At 39.6% G+C, this 14,527-nt stretch overlaps 1 protein-coding gene across 3 annotated transcripts in view; it reads right to left on the reverse strand.

The window, feature by feature from the left end:
• Nucleotides 1-14,527, reverse strand: part of map3k14a (mitogen-activated protein kinase kinase kinase 14a) — a 32,739-nt gene that overhangs the window by 4,610 nt on the left and 13,602 nt on the right. For 2 of the 3 annotated variants that reach the window (XM_041231599.1, XM_041231598.1), the window contains exons 2-10: nt 7,603-7,846; nt 6,997-7,057; nt 6,341-6,542; nt 4,490-4,966; nt 3,848-3,982; nt 2,320-2,449; nt 1,502-1,633; nt 1,057-1,161; nt 464-627 (exon numbers count right to left, since the gene is read on the reverse strand). In XM_041231599.1, the coding sequence (XP_041087533.1) occupies nt 464-627; nt 1,057-1,161; nt 1,502-1,633; nt 2,320-2,449; nt 3,848-3,982; nt 4,490-4,966; nt 6,341-6,542; nt 6,997-7,057; nt 7,603-7,828 (1,632 nt within the window). In that variant the 5' untranslated portion in view covers nt 7,829-7,846. Of the gene's footprint in view, nt 1-463; nt 628-1,056; nt 1,162-1,501; nt 1,634-2,319; nt 2,450-3,847; nt 3,983-4,489; nt 4,967-6,340; nt 6,543-6,996; nt 7,058-7,602; nt 7,847-10,164; nt 10,444-14,527 lie in introns of those variants that run through there. The other variant, XM_041231600.1, reaches the window with a different exon arrangement.

A 14,527-nucleotide genomic window follows, 5' to 3' on the forward strand; every position in this document is an offset into this window, starting at 1 on the left:
GAGAGCTACTCATTCAGGAGCTGCATAAGAGGGATTCCCACGGCTGCGCAGCCCAGTGTTTACTGAACATCCACATTTATTTGGGTTTCATCCATTGTGAGATCAAGACGGTTTTATTTGTTTTTAGTGTTTTTTTCTGCCAAACTGTTAATTTTGTCCTCTCTACAAGGCCTAAACATAACTAAAAATAACAGTCTTTATGAAAGTGTAAATGAAGATTACATTTTCTTCTTTCTGTTTACTCATATTAATAAACGGTAGTGTAAATAAATTACAGCCCTTGTGACCCATATAAAAGTTTACTGCGATATTTTTTCACTGTATTTTTATACTTTTCCCATGGTTCTACTGCATTTACCATCATTTACCTTGGGTTGCCATGCTTTTAAATATGGGTTGCCATACCTCTCTGTGCTTTCCACGCTTCATCATCTCTCATTGCCTTCACTATGGGGAGACTCACCTTGAGGCAGAGTGGGTGGGTGTAGTAGCGGGTCCAAGGATGGCAGCCATTCAGCATGTGCAACATCATGCAGCAGCTGCTCCACACGTCAGCCTGGGAGCCGCACCCCTCGCCAAGCACCACCTCGGGGGCCATGTGCGTCTCGGTGCCCTGCAGCCCGGCCCCTAAACAGACACACAGCACAACACACTGAAACCCTAGTGCTGAGGCTTCGGATAAGCACGACATTTTATTGTTTCGTAGTTCTTTGCTAACAAATCTCTACAGGCTGTGGACTATTGACGGCTTCTTATATAAGTTAATGCATCATGTCTTTCTTATTGTATAATCTTTTGTGGTTTGGTGAGTTCTGTGAGCATAAACTCTGCGAAATGATGTCTGTTATAATAGACACTCTACACAGAACGTATTAACTTAAAAATCAGAAAAACTCTTATTGTAGCCATGGATACTATTAAGCATAAAAACATGTGTTGTTGTTTTTTTACCTTCTGATCGATGACTCTTGGTTGACATGGGTTGGTTGAATTCTCATCCAAGATTTCTAATAATTATCCAATGTCTTAAATTAGGGACGCAGTATGGTAACTGACCTGTAGAGGGCACCTGGCTCTTTCCGTTGAGACCCAGTTTCTCAGAGTGCCCGAAGTCACAGAGGAACGCCTTCTCCCCATCCTGGGACAGTAGCACATTGTCAGCTAGATGGGGAGAGGGGGGACAGTGAGTGCCAAAAACATATGAGGGACAGGAGTCTGTCAATTTCATCTGATGGCTAATACAGAATGTTTGTCTAGGAACATGACTGATATAAACATAGATGCATATACTGTAAGGGAACCACAGAATGTATCATGTAACACATTGAAAAAAATGCAAGAATAAATCAGGTATTCATCAGTAAAAGCCCAGCAAAGTGGAATAGTAAAACCCAGAGAGGTATGTCAGATGAAGCATATCAAAACCATGGCAAACTTGTACAACATCAGGGTTTGACTACTCATGCTGATCTCCCCCTGCGAAAGGACTGAACAAACTCACCCTTGACGTCTCTGTGCAGCACCCTGCGGGAGTGCAGGTACTCCAGGGCTTCAAGGACCTGTTCCTGGTAGAAGAGAGCTCTGTCCTGGGGCAGCCGGCCATTCTCTCTGATCAGCTGAGCCAGAGAGCCGCCTATGGGAGGGACCGAGACGGAGAGGAGGGGGTCAAAGGAGCCTCCCCACTTACTCGACACCACATTGCAAACAGCTATACTGCTCCAGCTCGGCTGACTTCTGGAAATCAGCTGGCATGGATTTCATGTGTTTTGTGTTGTTCAACTATATTATTTTACTAAAACTGTTATTATTGTAAGATAAGGAGTCTATTCACAAAACTGTTTAAAAACCTTTTTTTAGGAATGTTTGTGTTTATATACATTTTCTTAGATTAAATAGTGCTTTAAAAGATATGAATAACTGAATCTACCCTCTTAAAAAAAAGTTTCATGAACAGCAAACCTGGATTTAAAAAGTGTGACAGACAGTCCTGTCACTGGTTGTTGTGCAAATGTGTGCAGCTGGAACACTTAACAGGAGACGTGTTGCTAGGCAACCAATTGAGCACTTAGGCTAGCCTGGCACTGAGATGAACCGGGGGTCCAGATTGGCTTGGGGGCATGGCCGGGGACGCTGTGCGGAGCTCAAAACAACTCGAGGCGACTCACTATGTTAACACAGAGTCTAACACCTATATTTATCATGCAAATTAGTGCCAACAGTTAAACGCTTAGGTAAAATTTGAAACCTTTAATTAAAGTGTACACTGTTACACCCCAGGTAGTTCATCCCAAAGGGCCTGGGTCTGGTTCCAGGGCTCACCTTTCTTGAGCTCCATGAAGAGCGTGATGAAGGCGTCCTCCCTGACTGCCCCGTAGAGCTGGACAATCCGAGAGGAGCTCAGAGCACTCCACGAGCCCACCTCCTCACTGCGAAACCTGTCCAGAGGGATCTAAACACACACACACACACACACACACAATGACAACAGTTTAGAATTGTTCAATGTCTTTACATGTTGGAAGTTATTGGGAGTATAATAATGGGGGGGATATATGAAGATGCCTCTCCATCTGTATGTCACTCTTAAAGTTTTACATTAATCTTATACCAAATAATTAATTAACAGATAAACCCGATAAAACGGTGTATAGCCAATAAACACTGGAAAAACAACGGAAATGGTTACTCAGTTCCCGCTGACTGATCCCTTTCTCCGTGAAAAAAATAAAACTTGCCCAGTGCAGTTGGACGATGTCCCTCCTTCCTGACTTGTCTCACACACTGATTCGTTCTGAATACTTTAAACCCACCCCAACTACTGAGTGAGTGGCAGCAAATTCCTAAACTTCTATTGGAGACTCTGCAGACAGGGAGGATTGTACACACTTGCGAGATTTAAAACAAGATTGCAATTAAAAACAGAGGGCTGTTCTTGCTCGCAGGATTTAAAGTGATATCACATTTCGATAGGAGGATTTACACACTTGTGGAATTTAATTGTGGCGAAATGTAAAAAAAAGTCTAGACACACAAAAACCCCAGAAGAATATGCCCGTGACCATAGGGATTTCATTGTGGAAGACGGCAAAGGAAAGGAGGTGTGTCCAGTTACTATACACATTGTGACAGAAAAAAGGGCCAAGAAATTTGGAAAGTAACCCAAAATAATAATTTCATACAGTATATAAAAAGCGAAAGCCCCGGAAAAAAAAAGATTTTGCAGTATCTACTCGAAAATAAACATGAAATGAAATTAGTAAACACGAATAGCTGAAGCCCTAACTACATTTTAAATCAATTGAACATTCTTTACCATGATACTAGCACATCATTTGCTTATCTAATGTCATCTAAGTCTTAAATAACACCCATTTTCATTAAACTATGACTGAGTGCTGATGCAGTGTATTACCCTGTCTGAGTGCTGATGCAGTGTATTACCCTGACTGAGTGCTGATGCAGTGTATTACCCTGTCTGAGTGTTGATGTAGTGTATTACCCTGACTGAGTGCTGATGCAGTGTATTACCCTGACTGAGTGCTGATGCAGTGTATTACTCTGACTGAGTGCTGATGCAGTGTATTACCCTGACTGAGTGCTGATGCAGTGTATTACCCTGTCTGAGTGCTGATGCAGTGTATTACCCTGTCTGAGTGCTGATGCAGTGTATTACCCTGACTGAGTGCTGATGCAGTGTATTACCCTGACTGAGTGCTGATGCAGTGTATTACCCTGTCTGAGTGCTGATGCAGTGTATTACCCTGACTGAGTGCTGATGCAGTGTATTACCCTGACTGAGTGCTGATGCAGTGTATTACCCTGACTGAGTGCTGATGCAGTGTATTACCCTCTTAGCTGCGCACTGGAATCCCGTGCTGTTGTCCATCACACAGTACACCTCGCCGAAGGCACCGTTCTGTATGTGGCTGTAGACTGTGTACTCCTGGCCCTTCTTGTACTCATAGTTCACTGGCTTCAGGTTCTGAGGGGAGCAGAAAGCGCACGAGTTCACCTTCCATTCACTTCCAAACACATCCTTCCATACAGTACTTGTCAGCCAGGCTGAGGCCAAGTCATTGGCTGTTACTACAGTTAATTTGGATGGATTAAATTAGCATTAAACTGTTCACAACTGTTGCTAAAGTAACCAACAAAAGTCTAGAACAGTAATTGTAAAGAATCTATCAAAACAGACTTACTTTAAAAGATATGCTTAAAAAAAACCTCCTAAAAGTTTCCTATCTGTGGCACACAATTATACAGTCCACACATAAGGTTCCTTTCTAAATGTTTTCTATGGTAAATTTGCATAGCAGTTCATGTTACTTTTCCCTTGCTGATACCTTGTATTATGAGTGCCCTCATATACTTTACAATGCCTGTTTGGGCTTTACCTTGATTTCACTATGCTTATACCCTACTACACTTTGCTATGCTTTCACCACTATGCAATACCACTGGACGAAGTAAGTACACAGTGCTGGCCCACCTCATTGAGCAGCACACCCTCGTTGCAGCCTCCACTCTCCCACTCCTCCTCCTCACTGCAGGCCTCGCTCTTCACCTTCTGGAAGAAGGGGCCCAAGTGCTTGGCCTCCCCCTGACTCACACTGCCTCGCAGGGCCTGTATAGCCAGGTCCTGGCCCTGGAGGCTCTCCTTGGGGGAGGCAGAGAGTGGGAAGCAATCCCCCTCACTGGAGAGCTTGAGGCTGTAGAGGAGAGGGTTGGTGAAGGGCACCCCCGACAGGAGCAGCCAGGGATCCAGTAAAGGGAACTCTTTGTCCCTGTATGATTCATCTATGTCCTTGTCTGATTCATCTGTGTCCCTGACTGGCACCCCTGGCTCGATGGTGGGCAGCCCTGGCACCTCTGTCTCCTGCACTCCTGAACTCTGGGGGGCACAGTTGTTGTTGCTGTTGTTGCTCCTGCTGCTGCAGAAGCAGCTGTACTCGCTATCATCCTCCTGCTGAGAGAGAGAGACAGAGAGAGGGGCAGAGTGAGGGATAGGGCACACACTGAGGGGGGGACAGACAGGGAGGCAAACTGAAGGACATGAACTTGTGAACTGCTGTTTGGGCCTCTATTTAAAGTCTTTCCAAGCATTTTTACAACAACAAGCAAGGAGAAAGGCACTTAAAGAAATCTATAGATGGAGAGTTCAATGAAGTTCACAGGACCGAAACGCCACTAGTTAGTTTTAAGTAAGTTTACATTTCATCTTATCTATCGAGGTATAAAGTAAATTGTTTAATGTTTAATTTATTTTTATCTTCAGGGGAAAGCGATCGCACCATTCAATGGTTTTTTTTTTCATTCTTTAACAATGAAATATTTAATATTTAATTAAATGTGTGACTAGCAAAAAAAAAAAGAAATATATATAATTTAAAAAAACCCTTTTTTTTGGTTATAATTTATATTTGTGTGTGTCTGAAATCACTCCTTGGCAAACACTTTTTGCTTAAAATGTTTTCCTATCATACTAAAGTAAGTTACCACTGGAAATTTGCAGAATGATCTTGCAGTTTTCCAATAGCTGTACTGTGCATTTACCATGTTTTTAATATGCTCTACCATGCCTCACTGCTTCAATATACAGCACTATGCTTGCAATGCATGTTTCTATGGTAAAGATGTAGCTGTACTCACCGCTTGCAGTTTAATAAATAATTCAGCAGGGGTGAGAAGCACTGCCGATGAAACGTGATTGTATTTCTTTTGCATGCATGTTTGTTTTAAATCCACGATAACAATAAGCTAATTTGACTGTCATGCAATCTGTGTAACACATATATTAACAGAAATAATTAATATAGTTTCAGTACTGATATACAGACTATATTACAACTTAAAAAAATGATAATTTCCAGTCAACTTCATACAAATCCTGCTAAATTTTTACGTGTAACAATTGCACGTAAAAATAAATCACACGATAAATGTGTGACTAGTCACATATACAATAATGCATTTATTAATTTTATTTTAATATTTGTACCACTAAAAATATTCATATTTGTATATAATCACCACCTATTGCACTTCATCCAGTTGAAGAAGGACATGGTGCCTGAAACATCCTGAACTTTATGTACATTTTAAACTTGACTTCCCTTTTGTATATAGATAGATAGATAGATAGATAGATAGATAGATAGATAGATAGATAGATAGATAGATAGATAGATAGACTGACTGACTGAGTAGGGAATAAACAGATGATCTGCCAGATCTCGTGCAGGAAACTGATCTACTTTAAACAATGTAAAGAGAATTTCTTGTTCGATTTTTCTGGATTTCCTGCACATATCGACTGATCAGCTGACGGAGTGCTTGTTACCTGTGCCTGGATGGGAGCTGGGGGGCAGCTCTCTTGCTCTGGGAGGCTGGAGCACTCCCTTTCCCTCTCTCCTCTCCTCCGCTCCCACTTCCTGCGCTTTCTGTGTCTCCTGCGGGTGTGGCGCCGGCCAGGCCCCTCCCCCCGACAGGCTGAAGCGCCCCTGGCAGAAATGTGCGCCACATTGTTGTCATCTGACTGAGGCCTAGAAGAGAGAACACAGCACCGTCACACAGGGCTTTGGAACTCCCGGTGAGATCAGACGGGTAGTGGTTGAACCCCCTGGGTATGTTAGTGAAACCTGCCTCTGGTACTATGAACCCTGGGTATGTTAGTGAAACCTGCCTCTGTTACTATAAACCCTGGGTATGTTAGTGAAACCTGCCTCTGGTACTGTGAAACCTAGGCATTGTTAGTGAAACCTGCCTCAGGTACTGTGAACACTGGGTATGTTAGTGAAACCTGCCTCTGGTTCTGTGAACCCTGGGTATGTTAAACCTGCCTCTGGTTACTAATCGTATATTGTATTTGCATAACAAATACTCCTGTTGTTAAGTCTAAAACATTTCCACAATGTATAAAGATGGATAAAACAGACAGACAGACAAGCATGTACTAAAATAGTCATCTATAAATAAGGATAGAGAGGACATCTGTACCTTAAGAATCTAATGAAGCGACCTTCAGAACAGGTAGGGCTGAACTCCTGTTTTCCCTCACCTGGAGAAAGAGAGGCAATGAGTTTAATGAGGGGTGAGACAGAACCTACTTACACAGTAGTGGCTGGTTTCACAGACATTAGGTCCAGAATGTTAGATTTAACGAATTTAAGGCCTTTAGTCTTGTTGTTTTCTACTGCATTTCTAGTTCAGTGTTCAAAAATGTTTACTGTGCTTCACTATAGCTGTGTGGATTTCTCTTAGTCAGTGTAGCAGGGCTGGAGACCTGCACATAAGGAGGGAGCTTCTGTGATTACTTATTATAAATAAGAGTGTTGTGATTGTAGAAATAATAATAGGACTGGTTTTAATGGGGAACCTGGCGCTCTGTGTGTAGCAGCCTGCCCGCTGTCTTTATTTGCAGGAGCGAGCAGCATGTGTGTGTGTGTTTACCAGCTACTGGCTCCTAATTAGGAGGTGGGCATGGTGCAGCACAGCACCAGGAAAAAAAGGGCTCCAATTATAGTGTATGGAATTTAAAAAATATAGATATACTATAATCTAGCTGACCCCTGAACGCCCCCCTCCCATCTCTTGGTCACTCACACTCTGCCTGGGCGATGACGGACACACAGTACTTCTCCTCAGTCTTGTCCACTTGCTTGGCAGTGCCCTCTGTCAGCACCTTGTTCAGCTGGGTGATGTGACAGACCCCCTTCTTCTCCACCACCTCCTCCTCCCCTTCAACACCGGGGCCTGGGACCCCCACATTCTTCTGGGGCCACATGAAGGGCATGGTCGACTGCATGGGGCAGTGTCTCAGCACCGCCATTGGGGATCAAGAACAAACCTGGCAACACAATACAATACTTGAATCAGATCTGCTGCATGCATCCTCAGCACACTACATACAGAGTTTGTCTAAGAGTACAGTCAAAATGGGGACAAGTTCCTGATAACATCACTTTGGATAGCATCACATTCTGCTTAATATCACTCAACAGTAACACATTTCAACTCACTTAATATCTCTTTGGGAAATAAAAAACATCCAATCAGAAGGTTTACATTTCAGTAAGAATATCAAGTAGAACAACATGCCCTACAGAACATTGCTAATGCTTACTGCTTTCACGTGTGTGTAATAGACTGAATACGAGTTCCACAGCAAAACAGCTTCAAGCAGGTGTTACAAATTTAGAATTGTATGTTTAGAATGTATCTGGAAAGCCACTTATCCAGTTGTGATGACACCTGGTATTATCCCAAATAAACCATTTTCCAGGATACGCCTCAATAATTAACCCTAACACTAACACTCATTTATCAGGAATATCCCATAATTTAATATATATCTGTAACTTTTTTAAAATTTTTTATCCAGAATTGATTTTTCTTCAAATGGATTTAACAGGAAATATGTTGGTTTATAGATAATCCTAAATGTAACTAAATCTGTCATCCCAATATAGATTAGAACATGCATCTAACACAAGTCTACCACTAGGAGGCAGCCTGTTTTTTAAAGTAAAATTGTGGAAACAAAAAGATTTATGTTTTAAAACATTTTTTTCAAAATATGCAAGTCTCCTGTGCAAAATATACAACACTCAAAACCATTGGCAAGATGTAAATATACTGTAGCTGTTAACATCAATATATGAATTATACAGCAGCATGAGAAAGCTACTGCAATTGTCTTTTATATTGAATATTTATCACTTTAATCTTTTCCATGCATTCATAAATGCAGTGTCCATTAATTAGGCTGCATATAAATATATAAATATATAAACAACTGTGTACTATAAACTAAAATAATTAAACATATACTTTGCCTGAGTTTTCCCCATTGATGACAAATGTTGCAACACTTAAACATTTCAGAAATTAAAAAAAGTGATTAAGTCCGTCAACACTAAGTCAGCATATTAAAAACCCCCAAAACTGTCAATATGTATGGCTTGTGATGGGCAGGATCATCTAGAAAAAGATTTATCACAGTCTGAAAGAAAATCTGTCCATACTAGAGAAAACTACTAGCAAACAGAACAGGAGTTTCGTTTATAAACTTCACAGCTGTTTCACATAGTTATGAAAACCGCACTTTTCCATTAAGACCCTGGCAGGGCTCGAGTCCCAGTTTTCAGAACTACTCTCACTGAAGTGTATTTCTGAAATGATCAGGAGAGGGGAGTTTGATGTGCAATAAATGGTTAATTCCTTATAATTGTACCTACAGACTTAAGAGTGACTTCTTCATCCAGTTACAGTTTAAAACACTCAACAGTGCTCAATTAACAGGTACTGAATCAAGAAACAAATTCAATTCAATGACAAACAATTTGACAAAGTATTTTTCAGTAATCTTCAAGTCCATACATTTATCTGTGACTGATTCGTTCTGTGATATGTGCGATCAGTTCAGAGCAGATTTACCAAGGAGCTGATTGTTCAAACTCCAGAACTGCGTGCAGGTACAGTGTGAGTTTTAAGTCTTGGAAAACCTGGCACAACTCTAAAGAACTAACCAAAAACAAGTTTAATTTTATTCAGATATCCTGCAGTAACTTGAACTAGAAACTAAAAATACTCTACATTAAGAGTTTACTAAAGAAGTCAACTTCTAAAGGATCTCACTGATTCAGCACTTGGCTTGGTAAACCATTCCATAGTCACAACTCTCTGTGTAAAGAACTGTCTCTTACCCTCTGTCCTACTCTATGTCTCCCCTTCATTTCTAACTGTGTCCTCTGGTCCTGGTGTTTTGAGCTGTGCTTAAAGTAATTGTTAGGGTTAACTTTGTTGACCCCTTTTAGGATTATACAATCCTTTCAAGTCATTCGTTCAAGTCTCATACCCTTCTTTAGTCTAGGCTAAACAGATCTAGATCCTTAACCTGTGTCTGGAACGCATTCCTTAGCCCTAGGATTTGTCTGGTTGCTGTTCGTTCCACTCTCTCCAAAGCTGGAGTGTTCTTTATTTTTACTACAGGATCCAAAAGTGAAACTTCACCATCACTATAACCAAGCAAGGTTTGCCTTTTAAATTGCCGGACCTGTTCTGGTTCAGTCACCCCCATTTAGTATTTCATCCTACATTTGTGACACACAACACATTGTTCACATTCAGTTTATTTTGCCAACTAACTTTATCTAAATAACCTACCTCGGACTAAACACCTTCATTGTGCAGTCTCCTGAGTAGAATGGAGAGTCACCACTTCCCAGCTAAGCTGCTGCTTCTCCTGCGCTGGTGAACCGTGTGTGAGCATGTGTTTGCGCTGCAGTATAAATCCAATCAGAACAGCAGCATCACAGAGAATTTAATGACTAACAAAACCAAGGGGGTACACAGTGAAGTCACAAGATGCTGGCATTTAAAGTGTCCTCTTGTTTGGATTCTGTGGTTAAGCACCGATTAGAGTGCTTGGGTTAGTTCCTCTTATCCACCTATACAGTAAACACACACTTTTATTCCATTGTTCTTGTTCTCACATTGTCAGCTTTATATATTTCACTCTCAAGTGTTAACGCAGAACGAGAACCCCTCGACAGAAATACAGTCGTATACCGTGTATATCAGTTATAGTTGTCCTGCGTTATACTGCCCCCCTCGCATACCGCCAGCAATACCCTCTGAACAAACGGCAGCAATATAAAAAAAAGGGTTATTTGTACCCGTTATATCGCCACCCCGCATCCGCCACCTTCCCAAGCCAAGCGAACGTAAATATAAGCGTTGCAGTTTCCCTCACTGTAGTGCCAGCAGAACAATCACAGCCAATTAAAACAACAAAGTATAGCAGCTAACCTTTGCTTTCCTAATTCATTGTTAACTGAACGGTCATACCAATGTCATCAACACTCCCACTCCCAACGCAAAACAGAAAGTACAAAGTGTGCGAGTCGACCCTACATTCAACACCAGAGCAAAAGAAAAAAACCTGCATGTATGCATCTGAAAATAAGAAAGCAAGACATCGCAAAGCATCAGTTTTGTAAACAGCAGAATATTTTCTTTTTACTTCTCGTTTAAAAAAAAGTGTTTGCCTGTACATAGTCAAGTTTTTTTTTTGTTTTCTTTTTTGTTTAACTGCTTAAAAAAGAATGCTGTTGAGCTTCAATTGCTTTGTGAAATAAACAGATGGAATTGTTCAATGGGGGATAGTATTCACCAAGCTTACAGCTGTGCCACAAACGCTAAAGTTTAAATGACCAGTACAGTAAAAAAAGAAAAAAAAAAAAAACATTGTACGCTTTGTTTTCATGGAACTGTTCTTTAGGTGATTTGACACTAAATTATGTTTATTTATTATTATTATTATTATTATTATTATTATTATTATTATTATTATTATTATTTTTTTTATTTTTTTTTAAGTATAAACTGTTTCTCAAAAGTAACCATGTATGTTTCATACAGATGGGAAAAGACGATAAAACGTCACTAGTAGACCTACTGTTGTGTTAAGAACTAGTACTGTAGTTTAAAAAAATGTTTTATTAAAATGGCCTGGAGACACTGTAATTGTATAACTAAAAAAAGAAAACGTTTATTTATTTATTGTGTGTGTTTTTTTTTTTTATTTTTCGACCCTCACTAGAACGCCACCCTCGCCTATGGCCCTTACCTGGCGGTATAAATAGGGTTTACTGTACATTATATTACTAACATGGATTAAAGGTACTTGTGCTGTAGGCGGCTGTGGTCTGTTGAAGAAGTTTATAACTATTATCTTATCAGTGACTGTCTCCCTGTGTGAGTCAACACCTGTTTGGAACTCATACAATGACTTATATTGTGCTGCAAACAAAAGACAATAACCACCCTCAGACTATCAAAGTTCATCAGATATGTTTAATTCTGAGAAGAATGTTCTGCTCACGATACATAAACCACATAGCTGCTGCAGGATTAAAAGCTTTGTTTTTCAGAAATGGCACTGGGCAACATAAACATACAACTTGTACTACAATAACACAATTATATGTGTAATAATTATTTTGTGAGTAACATACTATTATAGCCATGACCCTTCCTCTTGCAGCTTATTTCCACAATGTGCTTGCTTTATCTTCTTCAAACTGCTGGCTTGGATCTCATGTGTTATAATATTGGCAGCACCAGAGAGCTGGAATGGATTAGGGTGGGATTTGATATTGACCAGTTTGTTTTTAGTTTCTGTTAACGTTTCTGGTCATAAACTGGATGGGCTACACACTGGTACCTGTAATTGCTAATCTGTATTGCACTGTTCATTTTACTTTTGGTCATTGTAATTCATTGCAGGTATTGTATTAAGTTGTTACATCAATAATGGTCATTTGTTTCTGATAGTTGCTAATTATATGTTGCCTTTGCTATCATTTGGTCTTTCTTAGCCAGGTCAGCACTCTAATGAGAACTTGATCTCCACTGATTTCTTATGTGGTAAATAAAGGAATTGATTGATCCTGATATTTTAAAAATCTATATAGGTCCACTTACACTACACAACTATTCAATGGCTTGTTTTACATGCAGTTTAGAAACTCCATTGTCATGAGAATGTGAAGTAGCATGTAGGGACGTGCATTTTGGTAAATTTTTATGAATGTTTAAATGCTATGCAGTGTCAACGTTCAAACCATATCTACACACACACACACACACACACACACACACACACACACACACACACTTTATAATACATTCTGATACATTATTCTAATCCATTTAACAAAACGTTCTTCAGATGTATTCTCCCATAACTAAAATATTTCATCAAATATAAATAGGAAACTAGTGTTTCTGCTAGTTCTCTATCAAGGAAATTGGCCAGTTTTGTTACATTACATTGTAGGATTTTTCTTCTTTGCAACACTTTTGTATAATTGCAACATGCAGCAATACAATGTAGCAATCATGCAAAAATACCATACTGAAAATTGCAAATTTGTATATAACTGTACCAAACCAGACTTAAACAAACTGCATTCATGCATCCATTTTACAATCTGCTTGCTCTGTTTTAAATTCTGAATGTTTAAAAACCCAATTCGAAATAATAATAAAAAATGTCAAAGGAAGGACTGGGATTGCTAGTATCATCAAACATATTATCAAATGACTCCGTAGAATAGATCTGATTTCCAGAGCTAGCTGAAACTTTTAAAAAGTGTTTAAACAAGTACGTGTCTTAGTTTGCCTCTACCTTTCTCCGAGCCTCCCTGTAGCCAGGGCACCTGAACTAGAGAACAGAGGCACAGACTGCAATCTAAAGATTATGGGCCTCGAGATCAAAGAGATATTCACTAACCTACTGGATTTGTTTACTGTGGTATGAAAATGTTTGCCTTGTTAATGTCAGTATTAACAGCTGTCCCTGTGGGTAAAAATAGGAAGGTAGGGGAAGACCGGCCAGGACTGTGGAGTCTGCGCAGCTGTGCTGGTCTCATCACACTCCTCTAGATTAAGGGATGTGCCTGTCTCAGACACTCCTCTAGATTAAAGGGATACTATATGTCCTCTAAATATCCATTTCCTACCTGCTTCATAGCCTTCTTGTTTTCTATCATTGTCCAATGCTGTTTCTGCGCTACACCGCTATGTTGGCTATTGCTGAACTTCTAAAAGGCTGTCCCCTAATTCTAAAAACTTCAGGTGTCAACCAGCTAGAAGTTTTTAAAACCACAGCCACAAAATGACAGATAATAATAATAATAATAATAATAATAATAATAATAATAATAATAATAATAATAATAATAATGTATTAGAATATAGGTTAACAATCGAAGCAGCACTTAGTCCTGAAGCAGATGTTAAAATATGTTGACTGTAACGCCAAGGAAAAATTGTGACCACTGGGCCAAAAGATGTACCTTTCAAATTCTTAACTGCTTTCAGTATATGTGGAATAAGAAGGTTGTGTCTATGAAACAAGTATGTTTTTATTATTATTATTATTATTATTATTATTATTATTATTGAATTATTATTTACTATAAGAGCATCATGTAGTGGGAAATGTAGTTGACCATCATGTAGTACCATTGTAATTTTACTACCAGTATTTTGAAAAGTATGCATACTAATTTGAAAATAAAGGCTGGATTTTTTAAATATTATTTAAGGCTGTACTTGGTCCAATACTGAATTTTCAAAAATGTTAACACCGACTATACCCACATGAAACCATTTGGAAAACATTCTGACGATTCACGTCTCCGAACTGGTCCCAAAGAAAATTGCTTAAACATTTAAAATGAAAAAAAAAAAAAAAAAAAAAAAAGTTATAGTGAGAGCTGTCTAATCAGGATACTGATAATCGGGATTTCTGCTTAAATGGGACAGAACTCCAGGAGACGGGTCTTCCCAATGCTATCTGTGTTGTTTAATTGAGACGTCACTTCATTTAATTGAGATACATGATTATGCTGTGACTTGTGTAAATTGCTTAAACCACGTTGAACTCTTGAAGGAGCCGGAGCCTCCTGTGGTTTCTCAGGTGGCTGTGACAGAGACAGTTGGCGTAGCAACATCACAG

Source organism: Polyodon spathula, chromosome 28, assembly GCF_017654505.1.
Source record: "Polyodon spathula isolate WHYD16114869_AA chromosome 28, ASM1765450v1, whole genome shotgun sequence".
NCBI classification, from domain to species: Eukaryota; Metazoa; Chordata; class Actinopteri; order Acipenseriformes; family Polyodontidae; genus Polyodon; species Polyodon spathula.